Source organism: Trachurus japonicus, chromosome 24 (genome assembly GCF_045865225.1).
Source record: "Trachurus japonicus isolate A0001 chromosome 24, Traja_1.0".
Taxonomy (NCBI): Eukaryota; Metazoa; Chordata; class Actinopteri; order Carangiformes; family Carangidae; genus Trachurus; species Trachurus japonicus.
Genome location: NC_140930.1, coordinates 29,289,701 through 29,312,538, shown reverse-complemented (window position 1 = coordinate 29,312,538; position 22,838 = coordinate 29,289,701). Strand labels below are relative to the sequence as shown.

The 22,838-nt window shown below is 42.4% G+C and overlaps 1 protein-coding gene across 1 annotated transcript in view; it reads left to right on the top strand.

The window, feature by feature from the left end:
- The window catches only part of vsnl1a (visinin-like 1a), a 35,667-nt gene that overhangs the window by 2,690 nt on the left and 10,139 nt on the right, over positions 1 to 22,838 (top strand). The window contains exon 2 of the mRNA XM_085770148.1: positions 4,539 to 4,705. Coding sequence (XP_085626274.1) covers positions 4,544 to 4,705 — 162 coding nt within the window. The 5' untranslated portion in view covers positions 4,539 to 4,543. The remainder of the gene's footprint in view (positions 1 to 4,538; positions 4,706 to 22,838) is intronic.

Here is a 22,838-nt window from a genome sequence, read left to right as displayed (position 1 = left end):
TGTGATACATTATGATTTATTTTATCTATATGAATACACCCACACACTCTCTCTCACACACACACACCTACACAGAGACATAATGGCCAGGCTGTCACACATCTTGTGCTCTCATCTCTCCTGGGACACATCTATCTCCTGCTGCAGCTGCCGTCTTCAGGCTCAGCCCATCTTGTCTCGCAGCCCAGATTGTAACGGAAAAGTGTTGGCAACGTGATGTCAGAGTGCACTGCCTCCTCAGTTTTACTGCAGTACTCAGAGAGGGAGAGGGTCCTTTTTAATTTGAGATATTTGGAAATTATTGTTAAATTGCTGCTTATGTAATATGATGTCACTCTGCGCTGTGTGCTGTGCAGGACTGGTTGGTTTTATTCAACGAGTGGTTTTAGTTTAGTAGCAATTTATTTTCCACATGTTGACTTTGGAATATTGAATATATTTGATGCAGAGGAGATCCCTTTTCTGATCTAGTGGAATAACAAAATTAACTTAATGTTTAGGAACAAAAAACCTCAATCTCGACAATCGCTGTGCACATTTGTCATGGTCGATACTTAAAGCGGTGCACCACCCATTTTTCTTTCTTAAGTGCTGGAAGGCACATTAAGTTCTGTGAAGTATCTTATCTTTATTGTCAGATATGGTTGTGGTTGTCAGATCTTGCTGCCTTTGTCTTTATTCTTTGCAGCAGCAGCTTCATGAATGCACAAACATTGCCTGGTAAGCTGAGGCCCAGACTGGGTCAGTAAAACAACTTTATGACAGGTGTTACCAAGTTGATATACAGAGTGTAAAAGATAAAAGGAAATGTACCAAAAGGTACTTTTGGATTGAGTTATGGGAAATATCGGTTGCAGTTTTGTTTAATATCAGGGACTTAGAGTCAGGATATCTGCTATTTTGACTGTATTTTTAATCTGTCTCTCTCACAAGTCTCTTAACTTCATGGACATGCAGTACTAAATCACTGGATTACCCTTTAATGAACCCAGCCCTTTTACTGCCTTGTATCCACATCCAAATATCAGTGCACAACCCCGCTAAAAATGGAGAATCACAAATAACCATCGCAAAAAATTGCAATCCATCATTGCTGGAAAAATAAAACTGAAATGAAAAGGTTTATGTGAGCCACGTCAGTGAGTGTGTAGCACAATTTCGACACATCACAAAGATTTATTGTGTGCTCCATGTGTCAGACAGGAGTTTGTGTTTAGAAGTAAATAGCTGCAGTTTTGCTGACCCAGTGTTACTGTAGTCATAGTCATTGCCGGAAATCTTAGGAAACAACTTTAGTTGCTTTTCACAATGAACGCCCATGAAACTGTAGTTTTAAGGATCACAGGGTCAGTTATGAATGAGGAAATAGTACAACATCCTCCCCCTTTGAGAAGCAGCTGAATGCACTGAAAATGCCCAGCGGGTCATGTTCACACAGGGATGTTTTTCTCTGCTCTTGAAAAGCTGCTATTTTATCTGTACAGTTTTTTGTGCTCATATTGCGTAATCTGTGTTACGAGAAACAGACTGAAAACAGCCTCTTCACACTCGCCAGGGTAGTAGATGACCTGCCAGTTCAGGGTTTAGGGAAAATGTCAGGATAAATGGGGTGTTGTGGAGGTGTGGATTTGTGTCCCAGCTCCGTATACGCCACAATACTTAGCTGAGCTTGTATCCACAGTATTTGATTTGAGTGCCAGTTTTAGTGCCCAAGGCCTCCAGAGACGAGATGTTGCTGTTCTTCTGTATTTAGGAGTCACAAATACTATTATATTGCCAGTACATTAGCTTTGTTCAGGTGCTGTTGTGTGTATGTGTGTGTGGTATTTTGGCCACAATACATTTTTTTTTTAGATTTAATTAAACCAAAATGGCATAAAGGATCTGATCCTTTTAAGATTGCTGTTAACCAATACGAGTCCTGATATGAGTCCTATAAGTCTTGCATTGTTGGTGTATAGTTGACGATATGGATCTTGTCATACCAGCAGCTATTAAAGTTGTATAAGTTAATTTATTTGCTGCAGTGTCCATTTGGTTCACAGGTGGTGAAGAGCCATTCGTCATTTCGTGATTTGAACTTGAGGTTTTTTACATTATTAATGTGTCCTGCTCCACCTGGCTGAGAGCACTTCTCTAAGGTGGATTTCTGGGCAAAACATCTCTCTCTCCCTTAGACAAATGCCTGTCAGATTGTGTCCCAGGATCCATCTGAGCTGCTTGTGATGGGTCCAGAGGTCCTTACGAGATGAGGAATTAATTTAATTTTTATCTACATTTGTTAAGGCAAAGTGTATGGATCTGATCTGTCGCTCCCTCCACCACTCTCACTCTCCATCAATTATGTGGACAACCAAATTAGATCAACTTCTACGTATAACCCCCCTCCCCCAGCACACATACAGACCAGCCCACCCCCCACACCTCAATTTCTCAATTTTCCTTGTATAATTTGGTCGCCGTGGATCGGGGCATGTGTCAGAGAAGACGTGCACAGCTCACAGTGACACAATACAAACTCTGTACGATTGCAGGGAATGCCCTGATTCACTTTCTTGCTACAGCCCATATCACCATATGATGCTACAGCAAGTTAGACTAGCTTAGCACAAGTCTGGAAACAGGCAAAACCATCTTCAGATCTAGTCCTCAGGTCACCAGGTAACAAGTAGTGTATAGCGACTCCCGGAAGACCCTGGTCCAAACCCCATAAATACTCTCAGCTGTAATTTTCACATAGGTCATTCTTCTAGTAAAACCACATACAGTACCGTCAGTTGTTTTTATGCTTTGTTATTGGTAAAGAAAATAACAGACCTGTTGGTGTTCTCCAAAATAAAATAGAATAATATACTGTATAGCCTACTTTATTTGTAGATACCTGTAGAAAAAGCCAGGCCAAGTGGTTTCACCCAGTCTCCAGTCATAATGATGATCTAAGCTAAGATAGGTTACTCCTCCAACTATTGTATCAATAGACCTAAAGTTGCACTTTAAAGTTATGGTTCAACTATGTCATTGACTTGTAGTGATGGTGCTGTCAGCAGGGACCAGTTTGGAAACTGTGCTGGAAACAGTTGGCTGCTGAAAGGCGTTCGTGAGCAACGGCGTGACAAAATGGAAACCCAAACGATGATCAGCGAGCAAGCCTGGAAGCTGTGAAAAGCGCTGTGTTAATTTAGTCATTTCTTGCAGTAACAAGGTTGCTGTTTGGCAGCCAATTTCAGAGTTGGATGTTGGAGCGTCTTTGAACGCACCACAGGGAGCATGTTTTAAAAAAGTCTCTGCTCACAGTGTCATTGCTGCACAACAGTAATGAGACGCTCGTGTTGAAAACAGGCTGTAAAGTGATGCTCTACCTATCTCCAGTGAATTTTAGGTTTCAGTGTTGGTTTTCATACCTCAGAGAAATGAAAACTTGGGGTAAAACCATAAGGAAACGTAGCTCAGTTAAAACTAATGCATAATGACAGGCCCCAGTGACTGCAGCACCTCTTGGATGTTTCCCTGAGTCTCCTCTCCTCACGCCTGTGCATGCAGAGACAGATTGGCAGCACACATACTGTTGCTGCCCCACGTCTCCCTTGGTCTTTTCGAGCTAAAGAGGTTCAATAAAGCATCTCAAAAGAGCAAAAGTAGAAAATGTTCCAAAAGTCCAACCATCTTTTGCAAATTATGATAATTAGGGGGGTGGCTGATGAACTAATGGAGGCCATAAAGTGGTAGCATCAGCGCAAACAGCGAGACACAGAGGCAGCTGGGTGCAAACAGCTGCAGTGGAGAAATTAAGGGACATTAAACAGCAAAACACACTTGAGTTCATCTAAAAAGTCACAGTGGGCCATCCACTTTAAGATGCCATTATAACCCCTCTCCAAATCCAGAGATGCTTGCAATTTGGAAATTCAATAGCTGAAGGCAGTAAATCACAAAAGGTTTGATTGGAGAAAAAAAAATCATATTTTAATATGCTGGGCTTTCTGATATTGAAAAGAGGAAGGACAAACTGATTGAAATTATTGGGCTGAAAGTATTTCTATTGCACAGCCCTCAGGCTATTTTATTTTGGCATGAAAATAAGATATACAGCTCCAGTGATATTTTCTTAAGAAATTGAATGTTAAAACTGTGACTGCACTCAAAAGGGTTCAGAGTTCCTCTAAAAATAAAGCAGCAACAAACAAAACTGGGACAAGAAGCTGCTAAAGAACAACAGGCAAAGAAAGGTGCACATTTTAGTAATAAACTGAGACTAATAGGACTAATTTCCTATTACACTATTCAAATGCCCCGTGCTATAGTCCATTTGTTTTAACGTGTATTTCTAAAGGAGGCTGCTTCACACTTCAAATTTCTCTAGAAATCAGTGATGAATCACTCGTCCAAACACTTGCCAGACTCTCACTGCAGCTTCACTTCAAGTAGATGCATTTCTTTGTGTCTTATATGAATTCAAAATTGCCTAACATTATTCATTTTTTGTATGTGTGTGTGTGTCTGTGTGTGTGTGTGTGTCCTGTGCCATCCCCTGTTTGCAGGCAAAATGGGGAAACAGAACAGCAAGCTGACCCCTGAAGTGATGGAGGATCTGGTGAAGAACACAGAGTTTAACGAACACGAGCTGAAGCAGTGGTACAAGGGATTCCTGAAGGACTGTCCCACCGGCCGACTCAACCTGGACGAGTTCCAGCAGCTCTATGTCAAGGTGAAGCTCCACTGACTCACTCTCAGGCTGGCAACACACTTTATAGATTAACACACATATGCTTCGGCACTTGTTTCATAAACTCACACACAGACCAGACTCACACAAACACACACATAGACTGAACAAATACTGACTTGAGTTAAGAGAAGTTACTGGCAAGTTCGGCTGCAGTAACAAGAGCCAGTCTGGTACGATTAGACTCAGTCGACACTGACAGTTCATCAGACTTAAGAAAAAAGATAACATGGTCCCAGAATATAAAACATTAGATCCATAAAGTGTTGCTGAGCTAATACGAGTAGCTGTAAATAATTCTGAAGGTGTTTTTTTATTGTGGTTTGTTTTTTATCGTATCATTTTTGTTAAAGCAGCAATGATTGGTGTTTTTTTGAAGGGGCGGGGTCATTTTGTTCTTGCATGTTTGCAAACGATGAGTTGGGTTATTTTGACGCTATTTTTTAATTCAGGTTGAGTTTGTAGTGTCTTTAGAATTTTTTGAATTGAATAATTCACTTGTACAGTATATTCGTACAAATTCCCCTTGAAATTCCCAGGTGTGCAATAGTATCACACCATCAGTCCCAGAAGCAACAGATTGTTTTTAGCTGTTGGATAGTCCTACAAAACGCCCTCTAAGTGCTGGTTTAACAGGGTTAACAGTGTTTGTTGTGGGGCACACAAATCACTATGAATCACCACAGAAACCACTGAGGGAAATTTCCATTCCCATTATAAACCCTGCTAGATTTCAGCCGGCATCCTGCCACGCTCCCACTTTCACCCCTCCTGTATCTGGGCAGAAAACCAGCAGAGAGGCAGATATCAGAGGCGCTCAGATGATTATCTTCCCATGCTAATATGTAGCCTAGCCTATCTCATTACCTCTGACAGAGCAGTGTGAATTTATGCCATGATTTATTCATTCAGTCTTATAAAAGAGGGAGGAACACACTCACATAAACAACAGTGATCTCATAATGAAGGAGAAATGAGAATAAAATGGCCTCAAAAATAGACCTGAACAGCTCTAATACTATGGTCTGCTCCTGATATTACAAATGAATAAGGCGGTTTCCTGCCTCAAAACGATGCACATCTGATAGCTAAGCTGAACCTTAATTTATTTATTTGCAATAGAATATTTCCACATGTGGCCTGTCCCAAGCAGATTTGTGAGAAAACCCAGAGTGTGACAATCTTATAACTGTTACATTATTAAATGACTATTTCCTGCAGGCTTTTAGTCAAGGGTATTGGAATATAAAGCAGCCACTGTACATTATGAATATAAACAAAAATACATTACACATGATTTAAATGACAGAAAATGTGTTTTATTATGACACGCTAAACCCTTATCTGTGCTATTAAATTGCTTAAGTAGTTAAAATGATTCATAATAGTGGATACAGAGTAATACTTTGCCACTATCTTGTAGCTGCATCAAGTGTTCTCATGGAAGGAAGTGCTCTGAGTAATGTAAGAATAGGAATTAATCTTTTATCACTGGTGCCAGGAAATGCCTCCATAACCAGAGGGGGTTGTGGTTACATAAGACACGCTTGGGCACTGGGGGTCAAGGGTGCACTTCCTCTAAATGCCATTGGATCTGATGCGTCAGCTGTGACCAGAAGGAAAAAATACATTAAAAAAAAACAAGTGAAGACACAGTGGTAATTTATTTTCTTTTAAATGTGTAGAAAGCACATCTTTCATCTCTGGGAATTAGATTTTTCATTCAGACCAGGTTCCCTCATTAAAACTTACTGAAAAGCATCAAAATACTCAAAAAAAACCCTGAACTCATGGGAAATAAGAGCAAGTTGGCAGCTGTGATAGAGAGACACAAACACGGAAGAGATCAGATGGAATATCCCTGAAAATCTCTTTACAGCACGATGTGACAGTACGCAGGCAACTGTGGCAGCGATCTCTGCAGCTGCACAGAGGGGGCAACATGGCTCATAGGTAAAGGGGTCTTGTGGGCCTCTAGTGGGTAAATCCTGTTATTGATGCATCCTATTGTGTTTCTAGGCAACAGTGTATCAGTGATAGGACTTTATTTAAATCCAGAGGGCTGATAAGTGGAAAAACGGTCTGCCATGACCTCACATTAACGGGACAGATTGTTCCTGTGAAGAGTGAGCGTGTGTGTGTGTGTGTGTGTGTAAGTGGGTGGTGGTGGTGGTGGTGGTGGGGGGAGGGTTCATGTGTTCAGTAGGAGGGAGAGGGAGACAGAACATTGTGGCTGTGTCAGTGGAACGTGAGAAACAGAGACGGGAAAAGTAAGCAAGTGAAACAAAGTGTGTATACATTATTTATCAGTCATTAGCCTCAACTGAGTCGTGCGACACGGTGTTGAAATGTATGAGATGAGTCTTGTGTGTGTGTGTGTGTGAGTCTGCGTCCTTCATGTGCACGCATGCATGAGATGGGCTCCATTCATTTAAAGGGAAACTTCGTTTTTTTTCAACCTGGGCCCTGTTTTCACATGTTTTTCTGTGAATGATGGATAATACAATTATTGAGGTGGCTCCAGTATTGAGCAGGGCACAGGGCAGGCAGCCTGCAGCCCAGCTAACGCTCTTCAACCGGGCAAGTGGCTCCCATCAAAGTTTACCCTATAAACGTGCATTTTTTCCACACTGACAGGCTCAGATCGTTACAATGAGTGTCTGACAACATACTAGAAAGGAGAAATGAACGTATGTGTCTACCTTTAGCTGGAGGTCGCTGTTTGTTGTGATCTGTGTCCAAATCTCACCATGCTAGAAATGTCGTTCTGAAATCTCACGATAACTCGCGGCAAAACACCGGTGGGGAATACTGTTACCTGACTGAGGTGAAGAGAGACAACTGGAGCATTTCCAAATTGTGGCAATAAAATGTTGGGCTACTCTTTGCGCAGCTTTCACAGACTACTTTACTTCGACACCGACACGCTGAAGTTATGGCTAGCTGTGCTACAAATGGATGCTGACACTCCTGTCGATGCACTGCGCCGTGCCGACCACAGGGTCTGCAGTGACCACTTTGACCTGGGATGACTACTGCCAGTCAAAGAAGAGACACGCTAAAGGTAGAGACGTTCATACGTTCATTTCTCCTTTCTAGTATGTTGTCGGACACTCATTGTAACTATCTGAGCCTGTCAGTGTGAAAAAAGGCAGGTTTATAGGGCGAACTTTGACGGGAGCCACTTGCCCGGTTGAAGAGCGTTAGCTGGGCTGCAGGCTGCCTGCCCGGCTCAATACTGGAGCCACCTCAATAATTGTATTATCCATCACTCACATATACAGAAAAACATATGAAAACAGGGCGCAGGTTGAAAAAAAACGAAGTTTCCCTTTAACAGCCACAGTGTGCCATCTCCCACCCTCACCCTGCACCTCCGCCTCTCCCCTCGTTTGCACAGATCTGCACCTGTGACATTTGTCCAGCAGCCCCTCCTGCCAGGGCGCTAAACACTCTGTTAGCTCCACTCAGCCGCCTGCCCGCTCCGAGTCTGTTGTTTTGACTTGGACATAGACATGCTGTTCTCTCACCTCCTTCACTCCTTTAATTCCCTCTGCCATTGCGCAGGTAATCATCTCTTAGGTTGGGGGATGCAAGAGAGAGAAAGAGAGAGGAAGGGAAAGCGATAAAGAGGGAGCGGCATCAGCGGGAACGGAGGAGGGGAATAAAGAGGGAGGGGGAGAAAGCAGGTGTAGCATGTCGGCTGGAAATAATGAGCGTTCGTATCTGAGGGCAGTCTGTGATATTCATGTGTGATTCAGTGTTGTAGCAGTCTGCGGTTTCTCCATGTGTACTTTAACCAGGATTATCACCGTTTCATTAGATCAGAGCTGGAGGCTCATGAATGACTTGGTATATCATTATAAAAGGACTCATTAAAAGAAAAGAGGAGCGTTTCTTTCAGTCAGATTGTTTCTATAAAAGAATTCTGTAACTTAATGATGTGCTGCATTCAGAGGTGAAGTTAAACAGAAAGATGCATTAATGTGCACTGATGAAATTAAGATAATTTGTCTTAATTTCACAATTTATCAAATGATCATTACTATGGAAGTAGCCTATTCAAATGGATGGATGGGTGGATGGATCATTGTGGAGAAATGAAATATACATTTTTACTCAACTGTTGAACAGTGTTGCATTGTTGAACAATATATTGTGTAATTGTGTTAATTCTTACATGTGTCTTGCATGTCTGTGAGTGTTTGTGAGACAGACTATCAGGGACAGTTGTTAAACTATGACGAGCTAACGACCTGCTGGGAACACACCAGTGACCAGCGCTCTCTGTTCATCTTCTTGGTATTTCATTCACTTTCAGAAAGAAAGAGCAGATAAACACTCTGGTAGCTTCCTCCATGTTGGACTCCATCAGGGCTCAACGTTGTCATGGTGCCTCACTATTAGTCAAATTTTGGTATCTTAGTTCACAGAAATTGGTTTAGATTGACTTTGTACTTCCAAGAAGTTAAATCAGTTGAAATGAACATATTTTGCCCCATTTAAAATTCAGTCTGGCTTTCATGGGGCTATGATCACATTTTTACAATATGTATTGATCCATTGATTATTTAAAAAACAAAAGAAAAAAGAAAATCCTCTATGAAAGTATGAAAAAACAACAAATAGTGACATCCCAGTGTCACATTCTGTGGCTCAGTTATCTGACTACTGGCCTGAATGTTTCAGCTCCAGTCTTTAATGTCAGTGAATCTGTGTCGATCCACTGACCATGAGGCGGTAACTGACATGTGACTGACATGTCGTCATTATACCACGGCTTCAGTGTGAAACATGTTCCTGTACACGTTAAAACATCACTTTACTTAGTCAGCACACACCCAGAGCTTCGGTGCCACGACACCTTGTCTGTCTCGGTTTGAGTTTTCCAGCAGGAGCGTCACTATTCATAAATCCTGGTCAAGCCATCCAGGATCATTAAACAGATTTTTGTTTCCTGGGGGAATTTCACTTTAAGTGGCGTTGCCAATGCCAGACAGTCACATAAAAATGGAAGAGTGGCTTCCGTGACGATTTGCACTCAAGCTCCTGCATGGCGCAGTGTGTGAAATTTCTCATCCCTGACACGCCAGCCGCTCTGGGAGCCATTTGTAACAGGATAACGACACTCCCTGAAATGTTAAGGTGATAGATTTTGTCACAAGAATTTTTCTCCAGTTTGATGCATGCACAGACAGCAGCCACACGCGCAGATGTTAAAACACACACACACACACACACACACATTTTGCAGTGATCCATAGAGATGCATAAAACATTCATTCTTTTGTTTTAAAACAGGAAAGTGTTAGTGTTTGTATCCTGTTGTATAATCCCGTGTCTGTCCACACAGTGTGTTAGTATGGTGACAGGACATGAAATGAGCATCAATACTGTTGGTCTCTTGCCAGCTGATGTTGTGTTGTTTTAGTGATGAGGTGATGAGTCAGTACAGTGGACTTCATTATGGTTTCTGCTACACACAGCAACTCTCTGTCTCTTCTCCTCACACCACAAGTGTTATTGTTTCACTGGAGAACACACACACACACACACACATGGACACACAAGGGAAGAGAAAGCAGGTTCATGTGACTTCCGAGACGTGCAGGTGTTGTTGTGATTACTGTGCAGGGTGGAAAGGTCGTAGGTCACAGTTTAGTGTCATCATGCATAAAGTTAGGAAAGAATCTGAAAGGTGAAAAGTCACCATGGTAACGCAGTGAGGAGGAATGGAGCGTTACACTGATGCTGCATTCACCTGCAGTCGGGCAGACGGCCGTCGGTAACAAACCAGATGTCATTTTAGTCACAGAAGTGGAGAGAAAGCCGGTAAAACTTGGGTCAGGTAAACAATACCACATCGCCATGACAACATATTGTCACATGTATTGTTTTGCCTCGTGCTGATGGACCACTTGTTTACATAGAGGGTTGTTTATGCTGTTACGTGCAGCGGCTGTCGTCCGTCTGCCGTCTGCCCAATTTCACGTGAATGCAGCATGAAAAATACAACTGAGCTGCTTGCCATACAACCACAACGCTAGATGGGAGTAATTCCTACACAATGTACCTTTAAAGCTAATTTATAAAGGGGAGGGGCTTGCTGTAAGTTGCTGTGACACTAGCCCACACAGACACGCACACACACACACACACACACACACAAACAAACACAGACACACAGATGCTGACCTGGATATAGATGTATGGATGGATTCCGCTCTGTTGCATCTCGCTTGCAAAGCCTCAAGGCTTTTTGCTGTCAACGGGTGTGGAGAGTGTGTGTGCGTGTGTGCGTGTGTGCGTGTGTGTGTGTGTGTGTATGCACCACTGACCACTCAGCAGCGTGACTGTGAGATTCCCTTTTCCTTTCACACACACACACACATACACAGACACACAGACAGGTCACCGGGCAGAGAGATAGGAAGGTAAATGGAGCGACAGACAGCCACTGACATCATCTGGCAGACAGCCTGTTTCTGTGAGGAAACATATGTCGCCTGATCACAGGAGACAAAAGACAGACAGAGGAGATGCAGTGTTAGATTGACACGCAGAATTAGCTTTTGAAAGCTTTTAACCAGCACGAGCTATTTGGAAAATTGTTTTGTAATGACTGGAAAGAGGTAGATACTGTAGAGTGGAGCTGTGACGGTGCATTAGAAAGGAGCAATGCTGTGTTACTCATTTTAGTTTAGAGTCAGGTGATCAAGAAGAAACAGATTTTGTCTGATATTCATATACTTTATATAACCATTGGAATATGTATTAACAGTCATATATATAATATAAATCAGCTGTGAGCCTCTGTTGACATTTCATCTCAACAGATCATGGATATTGAGGATGATTTTACCAAATCAATGCCTTGTCAAAACATTTAATAACTGAGATTTATCCATGTCTTAGCTGATATTTTATAAAGGGCTTGAGATTATTGGAGATGATGGTGTGACTGTGTGTGTATACTTGTGAATGCGTGTCTCTGTGGGGGTGGGGCTGCACTGCAACGCTTGAATCTCGATGTTTCTCATTATATCTCACCGTCTTCCTCTTTTTCCATTTTTTCACCCTAATGTATGGCTCCTTTCCTCCGTCTCTCTCTCTCTCTCTCTCTCTGCCCACTTCCTCTCTCACCTCCCTTCTTCTTTGTCCAAGTGGGCTTGTGCCTGCCATACTCTAAAAATAGCTTTTGTCATCTCAGAAGCTCTCATGCCATCCTCCATCGTTGTCACAATACAGGCTCACACGCACGCACTCGCACTGAAACTTGAGTGGCGTCGTATATGACGGCTTCTCAAAGGAAAGACCTTGTGTTTATGTGGTTTAAAGACATGAAACACTTTGTGTTCACTTGACACAATCTCTTGTTTTTGAGCTGCAACACACAACCAGTCCTGACTCATTATTAGGAGACGATCAGGTGGAGGATGAGCTCAGAAAATTTGAGTCACACAAACGGTAATGATAAACTCAGGACCAAACGACTCATTCATTATGATAGTGAGTAGTCGACAATGTTTATAAAGCACCGGGGGAAGGAACCTGACTCTGAATTAGCACACTGTAATTTTCTCTAAGGCAAACATTGGTTTCAACTGTGGATTTTTCACAGAGAGACACTGGTGTTAATTGCAGAGGGTGCATGTGTCAGCGTTTACAGATGAGCTGCATCTGAAATGAGCTGAAAACAAATGGGCAGATGATAAGAGTTAAAAAAAAATTAGTAATTTGCCTGTGTTCCATCATCTGCTCTCAGGCCTCTCACTGTCTCACTCTGGACTTTGAAGTTGTAATTGAATTATTTAGGTCTCAGTCTCATCTCTGCTGCTGCTGCTGAGGTGTGAGAGGAGGGAGGAGGAAGTTGGTGTGTGTGTGTGCGTCTTTAGATGCACAAACTAAGATAAAGGGCCTGTTCAGTTCTGGAAACAGCAAGAGAGACGACTTTCTAAAAAACCAACCAGAGAAAGACCTTCAGCCGGTTAACAAAGGTTCAAGGCTCCACCCTTGAGGAAACTGAACCACTAAGAGCCTGGAGAGAAGATTTACATTTCTGTCATGTATGAGAAAAAGATAAATGAATCAAATACTACACAGGAACAGAATCCCTCAGGACAGGATGTGTAATTTTAATGTCTCACTGCAGTGTTTGAATTGAAATGTTACACAGGTGGTTGGAGGACACGAATGATGCCCAGATATCCAGTGAATCCCTCCTGTTACCCCTGGACATTTTTGTCCAACTCTCACACTTTCCCAACTCCCCACGGTCAAATGAAAGGTCACTGGGGCCTGAGTTTTGGCAAGGAGGTGTATTTTTGGGTAAACTCTGGATGTCCCGAATTTCAGAATGAAAGTCCATTTTTTGGACCCGTAATGAATTTTAACCACACCCATGACCCTTCAAGTGGACAAACATGTCCACCTCCAAGTTTATTACTCACATTAAGACAAATAATTTTTGTATTACAGGTTTTGTCATATTTTATGTTTAAAAATGTAAATGAGGCAATATCTAATGAAATATGTGCTCATTTCTAGAACCGAAATCTGAACAATGGATAAAGCCCCTTTCAAAATTCTTGTTTTATTTTGTTGACATATTAGAGTCAGAAGTTTTCACAGAGGGGATTTTGGATATCTCTTTTTATCACTCTGTGAATGAGAAAATACTGTCACCAGCCCTTAAAGCCCATAGAGCCCCATATAAATTATGTGTTTTTGCAGCAAAAGCAACTGCAGGAAGGGGTAAAAAATGTTGAAACCCATGTCAAAAGTGATTTTCATGTTTAGTCAAGAAGACCCAGCCCTATATGTATCACCAGAGACATTCTATATTGTAGAATCCTACAATCCTAGAAGGACTTTGGGAGTAACTGATGTCTAAATTTCGCCAGGGGTCATGGATGTGGTACAAATTGAAGGATCTGAGTACGTACTGGAGGTCAAGTCTGGTCGTCTTGCAGTTTGTCTCTGTACTCTGTGTATAAAGTGGCCTTGTTCATCCTCCCAGCTTGTACAGAGGAGAACATTATTAGATGAGGAGCATGGCTTCCCCTCCCCTGCCCTGTTACCATTCTCTGCAGGTTTTGTTTAGTCTGCTAACTCTCTCTGTCTGACCTTCACTGAGCTTTGGTAAAAATAAAAAAAAAGTGGCCCATTATCACGACAGTAAAAAAAAAAAAAACAGCACTGCAGTCACGGCAATCAGTTTTATCGAAGTCCAGAGACAAACTTGTCTTTTGTCCTCTCTGATTCACATCTCCCGATCTGCATAACTTAACTCAGCATTCACAAAGACACGGTTGCACCCACATGGTTTGAACTGTTACAGTCGATGTTGATAAAGTCGTGTGAATCCATCTGTGGTCATGTTGAGAGCCTCTTACCCAGCAGCATCTACATTTCAGTCCTCGTGGGCGCAGCGTGTCAGATGATATGGGCGACAGATCACAGATACAGGGAGCTTGTTTTTAAGATAAGGTTGATCAAAAACATTTAATTATAGCTGCTAATCCAAACACAACCACAGTGACTGATTAGAAAATAAAAACAGCTAACAGCTTAGAATGTTCTGCATCAGCACTGAAAAGTCTGAACACAGTATATATTTTATCATACTGTGACAAACATGAGCACTGAGGCTGTGTAGTGACTGTTCTTGATAACAGGGCTTCAATAACATGTATAAATACATACCAGAGCTTTGTGAGGACCAGGACATATATTCCATATGTCACTGACCTCAGTTCAGTGCAGGAACAGAAACACAACTCTGTCCTCGCAGTGAACTGTGTATTTAAATGAGACCATATGTCCTTCATGAAAATGCTAAAAGCATCTTTCACTTTAGGGACGTCCTATTGGAGCAGATGCACACTGTAGCTTCTGTCTATGAGAGAAACAATAACTGGGGTTACTGAGGGGGGGTGAATTAATCAGTCATTGATCCTGAGATCAGTTCTCTGGTCTGCAACAGTCAACAGGGTTGTTGAGGCTGATAATAAGACATCATCTATAGAGGTTTTTACCATCAGTGCAGATAGAGCCGGTCACATGACTTCCAATCAATATCACAATTATTTCAAACTCCATTAGGATTAATGGACGACAGAATACTTTGGTGCTTATCGGCATCTCTCCATTTTTAGCCTCTTCATAGGCTACGCTCCGAGTGATTAAACTAATTCATGCTGTTGCATTTGGTCTGAGGCGAGGTGGATGTCTGCGTCATTTCGAACGAAAGTCATCATGTGCAGACAACAACACAGCAACACAGTAACACAACAAAAGACAACCAGCAGCGTTTCCAAAAGGCTCTTTTAAAGTCTTGACTGAAGTTTGGACTTCATTTTGGTCTGAGGCCCAGAGTTTATGTTCAACAGCTTCAGTTTGAGTGAGCACAGACTGACATTAGTCAGTACATGACTTAATGAGGTGGTATCCTTTTAAGGGGACAGATTTCATGTGATGTTGACTTTTGAACCAAAAGTTGGAGGGGCAGCTATAGTGTGACACGATATAGATCCTGTATCTAAACGTCCTGCTGTTGCAGCCCAACTGTTTAGTTGTAAATATATAACTAGTTTGCTGAACTTTCTGATACACAAAGGAACTGATATGTTTTTGTCATATGACTTTGTCATTTTGTGAATTTTATTTTTTACCACTGGCAGTTTTAGGGAATATGAGTAGCCTGTTGGTTGGAGGATGGAGGTTGTTCACCTCGCTGTGCTGATAACATCATGACGCTGTCCATGGTGCTGAAGTAAGACAAATTTGCTAATAACTATTCATTGTCAAGCAAATATCAACTTCTGTCAGTTAATTTTAAGAAACATTTTTAGCTTCATTCAGAGTGACCTTGTTTTGCTGAGCAAGGGAAGTAGTAGTTGGCAGAATTAAATGTTGCTGATTAATCTTTGAATTTCTACCACTATAACAAAGCCTTGGCATATACACTGTTGCCCATAAAGTTCAAATGTTCAGATTACATACCAGTTTTGAGAAGATATACACTTTTTTATCTCTCGAGAATACATCACATTGTTCCAATCATTTCATTAGAAGAGGTATAAAAAAAACAACAACATTTTATTTCAATTTACGGAGTGGCCATCACTTGAACTGTCTTTGTCTTTAAAGTTCCTATTAATATAAGAGAGATACGGCAGCAGCTACATGACAATAGAGATGAAATGAGCGATTTGATTTGTGGGTAGGGAAGGAAGCGAATAGAGGGAAAGGTAGAGAGAACGGTTTGTACCGTTCATCTTAATTAACACATTAATTCATCACACAAAAAAATCAGAGTGCGGCTGATTATTTATAGCAGTCACCTGGCAAAGCTACAGACTGTTTGTGGTGCAGGTGTGCTTTAAATGGGTCACAGACTTGTCTGTTACTCGTGGGTCCCCATGTCAGGAGAATACAGCTGCCTCTGTGTTTGCACGCTCCTCAGGGAAAGAATAAACACACATTAAGACGACATCCTTGACTTTTATAAACGGACCCAGATATGAAGCATTCAGACAGCCGGCGGGTGTTTCACTTCGCTCCAAGTTAGATGGAAAATAACATTCTGAAGTGTGAAGTGTTTTTAGACACACGCTCTTCAGACGTGATTGAGCAGCCGGTAAATGTTGAATTCATGTTTGATGAGTCGTGCAGACGGGAGGCGTCCTGTAAATAATCAGCCACTCTGTAGACATCCAGAGGGAAGCGTCTCCCTCTCTGCTATATCTCACTCTTCTGTTTTTTTCCTCCCATGCCACCATCTTCCTCTTATTCCTGGTCTTTATGGCCGCAGGGCAGAACGGAGCAGATGCTTTTTAAAAGGTGGCTTCAAGCTGGATTTATCTTGCCAGGCTCTAGCCACCCTGGACACACCACACTGCTAAGAGACGGTCAAGCCAGCAAGTCCTCCCCTCTTTCTCTGTTTTTCTTCCTCACTCTGGCTTTGAATTGCGTCACAAGGAGCGGAGGGGTAGCCCTCAGGTCTACCTGCCAAGCAGTGAGTCACACTCTGCTTCCTGCTCTGCTTGGCTGCTTCTTTCGATCTGATTAGACCCCTGTATTGAAAAGACAGAAAATGGCAGTGGGGGAATGTGGCAGACATAACATTTTTTTATGCTGATAGGATAAATACCTGTCTTTTTAGCCTGTTATGCAGTAGCAGCAGCAGACTGATCTAGGTTATTGATAGTCTGATATATTAACCTCTGCTGCCAGCTTCCTCTTCTCATTTCTTTCCTTGAATGCCAACACCTTTTCTCCTCACCGCCCCAGAGAGAGGCATGAAATACTGTACGTTTCCACACTCAATAGTGCCATCTGCTGTTGCGCCGTCATCCACACTCCCCGTGCTGAGTTAGTGTTGCCAGATGGATGTTTCGTAACTGCTGATAAACCTGGGTCAGGGACAGGTTTTGCTCCAAATTCCGCTTAAATCACAAAGCTCAATGATTGTGCGCTGTCTAGGAATCTAAGCTGATTCCTGGAAGGTGCACAATCATTCATAATGGACAACAGAGACGCCCAGGAGGCAACTCGGAGCTGGTTAAATATCCTCTCGGTTTATCTGCGTTTTCTATGTGGTGTCATTTTGAAGAGCTGAATCCTCCCTCTCCTACAACACACACACACACACACACACACACACACACACACTCAGCCTCTGTTCTTGTCAGGCTGATGATGAATCAATGATCAACCTTACAGACCTTGATCATAACGAAGGTCTCGTAGGTTAATGCCCCCCGATTCCAGCCGTCGGCCTCCGTCTCATTACAGCGTCTCTGACTGTGGCGGCAGTCAGATGTAAACAAGCCCGCAGCTGTTTTTTCCTCATGTGAGGTCATCGGAACGAACCGCAGGAGAATGTAAGGAGCTACTTAGAAATCCATTCACACACGCACACGCACCACTGACACACTGGCCCTCTGTCACCCATGATCACTGACTCTCCCGCCCCCCCTGCACAGCTCCTTCTGGATGATGATCCGGTCTTCCTCTTGTCTCCGCCGCTGTCTAAACCGATGCATGTCAGCCATTTCTGATGCCCCGATTGTTGCATCTGCCTGTCACATCAAATTCACGGAACTGCAGTCACATGTTTAACTCTGACTGTATCACCCACACTGGCCCGGTGTCCACGTTAGGTCAGGTTTAGCATGTCAGAAGACGACAGGTGGGTGTGGTATACCTGTGGGCGACTCGTAGTGTCTTTGTTACTCAAACCTCAGTACATTTGCCCACTGTTGACTGCTTTATCATATGGTTGGAGCTAGACTGTGTGGAAGGGACCGAGTCAAGACCATGACCAGATCATACCAAGACCAAGGGGTTAGCGTTAGGTAAAAATGTAGACAATTCTGAGACAAGACCAAGGGTGAGTTCCAATGCAGTAGCCCTCAAAACCAAGTGTTAAGGGCTATTTTGTGACTTAGAAATGGGACACCCCTTAAATGCAGATACATCTTCAGACTGTTTGGCATTAGTTTATTATCTTTTTATATTTACACTGTTAACCCTTCCAGTTTAATCATAAGCCACAAACGCAGCTATCATCGACGGGTCCATCAGGTCCATGTTTTTGAAATTGTTGTGGACTATCTGTCAGTTAATACTTTGGTTATTAGTTTTTTTGTAGCCGACAATTTAGTAGAGTTAGTTATAGGTTGATATTCAAACAAATAATCTGTATAAATACCACAACCACCGACATATTCAGCTGAAAGTCACTGCATACCACGGCTTATTGAAAGGTAACCACCAGCTGGAACCATCGTTAGATAACTCTGCGGCTACAGGAGATGACATTAGCCCGGTCATCTTAGAACATTATCGGCGCAAACATTTTACGTAGGCTGTATCTTGATAAAACAACTTAACAACTACGTTACCACTGAGAAAAATGACCATTTTGTAACTAAACAATAGCAACATGGCTGGTCCGCACCGGCCGGCTTTTGACAAAAGATCGTAAAATAAATGTTATGCAACAATGAGGTAAATAATACAAGATAATACAATCATTTTTGTAATATTTATATCTCTATTAACAAAGAAAAACTGCAATTTGGGTAGCCCTTGCTCCCAAGGGTGGTGTCGGAGAATCTCAATATTGAGGCTATACAGCCCTTAAACTTGTCCCTCAACTTAACATCCTGAGAATTGGGACAGCACTAGCACTGTTGGTCTTGAGACCATGGCCGGTCTCGAGTACCACAACACTACTTCAAGGACAATACAATGGCACAAATTAGACCACAGACCACCATAAGACTTCATGATAGCTTTTGGGTGTTTTATTAGAGACAGTCCTGTTACTTTGGGAACCACTGGTCTAGAGGAGACAGTCACTGAAATGTCTCTCTAAGGAGAAAATGACGTCTGCTGTGATGAAGACCACAGACTGGGACCTAGTGTGGATTTGGGGTTGCGGTACTCAGTTCCAGTTGATTTGATGACACCTGTGGTTCCCTTGGTAACAGCCATAGACTGTAAAAAGAATGGAGGTAGCGTCCGTGACGTCACCCATTGGTTTTGGGGAGTCGTTTTTGTGACTCAAATATGGCGGCCTGAACAGCGCCATGTTGGATTGGCCGGCCGAGAACCCGCCCACTGGCCTCGAAGCAGCTGTCCACGGAGCTGCTCGGACCTGTCACTCAACGTTTCCGCGCCCTAATTGGCCAGGCTTATAACCTAATAACAGTAAAACGGTAGAGTTAAAAAAAAATTCACCCCCCTCAGAGTGTGTGCGGGGGTAGAAACTATCGATTGAGACGAAAAAACGTTCTGACACCAGGCTTTTAACATGTTTACTGAGGATGTAAAGTCGGCTATTTTAACATGGGGGTCTATGAGGAATGCTCCCTTCTGACACCAGCCCCCAGAGGAATCCGAGGGGATTGCAGTTGTTTGAACGCGGAAGTGAGCTTCACTTCTCAGACCCACAACTGCCCCCTTGGTAACAGCAAGTGCAGTGAAATACAGTTGACCGCACCAGACCAGAAAAAAAGAAGAGCAACTGGTACACCTGCCAAACAAGAGAGACAGTCAGTCAATAAACGTTTATCATGTCATGAACTGTGATGTATATAGGCTATGTGTGTGAAGAGGTGGAGGTGGGGCGGTGCCTACAACTCACTGCTGCTGCTGCTCCTTCTTGTTCCCTTGCAGACATTATAACTCAACCACAGATAAGATGTGCACAAAATGACACTGTTTGGTAAATAATCTTGTTTAGCTGTAATTACCTGTCCTGTGATAGACTCACAACGAGAGCCTTTCCAATGTTTTGTCATTTAAGTGCTTTTAATGTGAAGCAGCAGCAGCAGCAGGAGGACACATTGGATTTGCAGGAGCAGTGATTTAATATAACTGATACAGTCGCAGTCAGACAAAAAAAAAACTCAGCAGGGAGGAGGTAGTGAAGGTTGTAAACATAAGCAGCTTGGATATCTACTGAGCTAACAACAGCAACCTACAAAACTGAAGATTATTCAGTGGTTTAAAATACATACCACTACACAACAGACAACAACATGGAGGTAATTACAACATTTAACAACAACAACAACACCAAAGCTGGTCCTGAAGAAATGCTGACTATGAATGGTCTCAACGGAGGGAAACAAAAGGACTTTAATTACAACAAGATGACGTGTTCATTTCAGTAGGAATCCCTGCCCACTTGTTTAACTTTGGCGACATTGATATCACAGCAGACACCAAGAAATGATGAGGAGAGAAGAAATGCATTTTAAGGGGATAGTGTGTGTGTGCGTGCATATGCGTGCGTGTTTGTGTGCGTGTTTGCGTGCAAACCCTGGAGGCTTGGAAGCAGCAGCAGCTACAGCAGTGAGCTGGCTGTGTCTCTGTAGCTGCCTGGCATGTCACTGAGGGTTTATGTAACAGCACACACAGGCTCTGTCTCTCTCACTCACACACACACACACACACTGTAAATACCCCAGCGATGGATTATGTATGTATTCCTCTCTCTCTCCATCGCAATCTGCTTGGCTGAAGTAGCATCTAAGCAAAGCTTTGATGAGGCAATGTAAACAGCCATATGCAGAGACAGCCAGTCCTGTCAAGCCAAGGTCCTGCTCCTGTGTTTCTCCAAATAGGCTCCACTGCATCTGACAATGTTAGCAAAGGGATGCACGAAACATACGGCATTATGTACACAGCCCTCTGGTGCCGCGCCGGAGTGACGGAAACTGTAAGAAACAAATCAAATCTCATCTCCGAGTGTATCGCTTACAGGAAAACACAGACGCCAAGCGCTTTGAAGGGCAAATTATAGACACACACTGACCTCTATACCTGTGTTTGTCTTCTGGGGAGATGAATAGCCAACGGCAAGGCTGCTACATTACATATTGTTGATAAGAACAGCAGTGCAGAGTATCGTGCAGGAGCCTTAATGGAAGAGATGTGACCTTGTGGGCTTCATGAAAGCTGAACGGAAATATTAGGCCATAAATTCTCCTCTGATGTATTCTACTTGATTCTATTCCGCGATGCTTTGGTTTTACTTGTCACTGAGCAGTTAACTGCGACGGATTCATTTTTCTTTTCACATTCGTCCTGCAGGTAATAACATTTATCCAAGGGGCAAAAAAATATTGAGCCATCTCCACTGCTCAGGGAGAGGGAGTCTGAGCAGAAATGAGCTCTGAGGCTCCCAAAAGTCTATGTGTGTGTGTGTGTGTGTGTGTGCTCATGTTTTTAGCATGAATCTTTGAACCACTGAAGATTGAAGATATGGACACTGACAGATTTGGGATCTGATTATTAGTGGAAAACGGGAACATGGGATGTCAGAGCGTGGCATCATCAGTGCAGCGGTGCAGGTCAGGTATCAGAGCAGAGAGTAGTGAGTGTGGATCGTCTTCTGGGAGGGAGTGTGGACAGAGACAGGTCTGCAGCTCTGTCAGATGTGATTAATGATGGCAGATACAGAGAGACCACTGGGTCTTAATTATATTATTTGATTGAGATAAGATGAATGTAATTAAATCTTAAAGTTATAACATGGTACTTAAGATGTTACTGATACTAAATCCAGTTTTATAATATTTATGTCAGGCAATGTTTCACGCAGAAACCATTAGATATATTTACATTTATAAAATCCCTCTTTTCTTAGCAGTCTCTGATGTAATTTCCTGTTGTAAATATCCACTGAGGAATTGAGGCAGAGGACAAATTTCAATTTCAGTTTAAATGAATTTATTTTTCAGGAGGACAGTGTACAATGTTCAGCATTCCTTTCTAACAATGAGGAAGGGAGGTGGTTGTACCCAATTGCAGCAAGGGCTGGTTTACATTGGTAGTCCCCTTGCCAGATGTTATATATGTTATGTTAGGCACAGTACCTTAAAAAAAAAATCTCAATCATGAGTGTAAAAGACAAAAGATTAGCTGCTAAGATAACAGAGCTAAACGTAGCCTAGCCTCCCCCCTCTAGTCAGAGGGGATGGTTCATGTTGACCACTAACATCAATGCAGGCTCATTAGCATAACAAAGCTGTGGACATATTCCAAACAAGACTTGTTACAGAGGCAGCATTAACATTGTATGAATATATGAAATAAGCTGCTCATGTTGTGTTTGCGCCACCTAGTGGTTGATACCGGTCATGACTGGAATGTTGTGGGTAACCACAGAAGATAATGTAATGTAATCTTTTCTGATTTCAGCTTAATGCTTTAAAGCAGGGGTTCTCAACTAGTCTCACTCTGGGACCCACATTTTCCCATGGTCATTAAGTCGTGACCCACTTTTATAGAATTCAAACCGGCAAGATTATTATTTTTTAAGCCTTTAAAAACTCATTTTGCTCTTTAGTGCATTTCAGAGCACATGAATGAAACTGAGGAGGACCATGACAACTGCATGTATGGAAGTGAATAAAAAAATATCAAACTGCACAAAATGGAGACCAACAAAATGATATATTTGACTTCTAATGTATCTCTGCATTCAGAGCATATTCAAAAAAGTGAATAAATATCAAATTGCACAATATAAAGGCCCACAAAACAAAACAAGGTATTTTCACTGCATTCAGGCCACATTAATAAGAAACTGAGG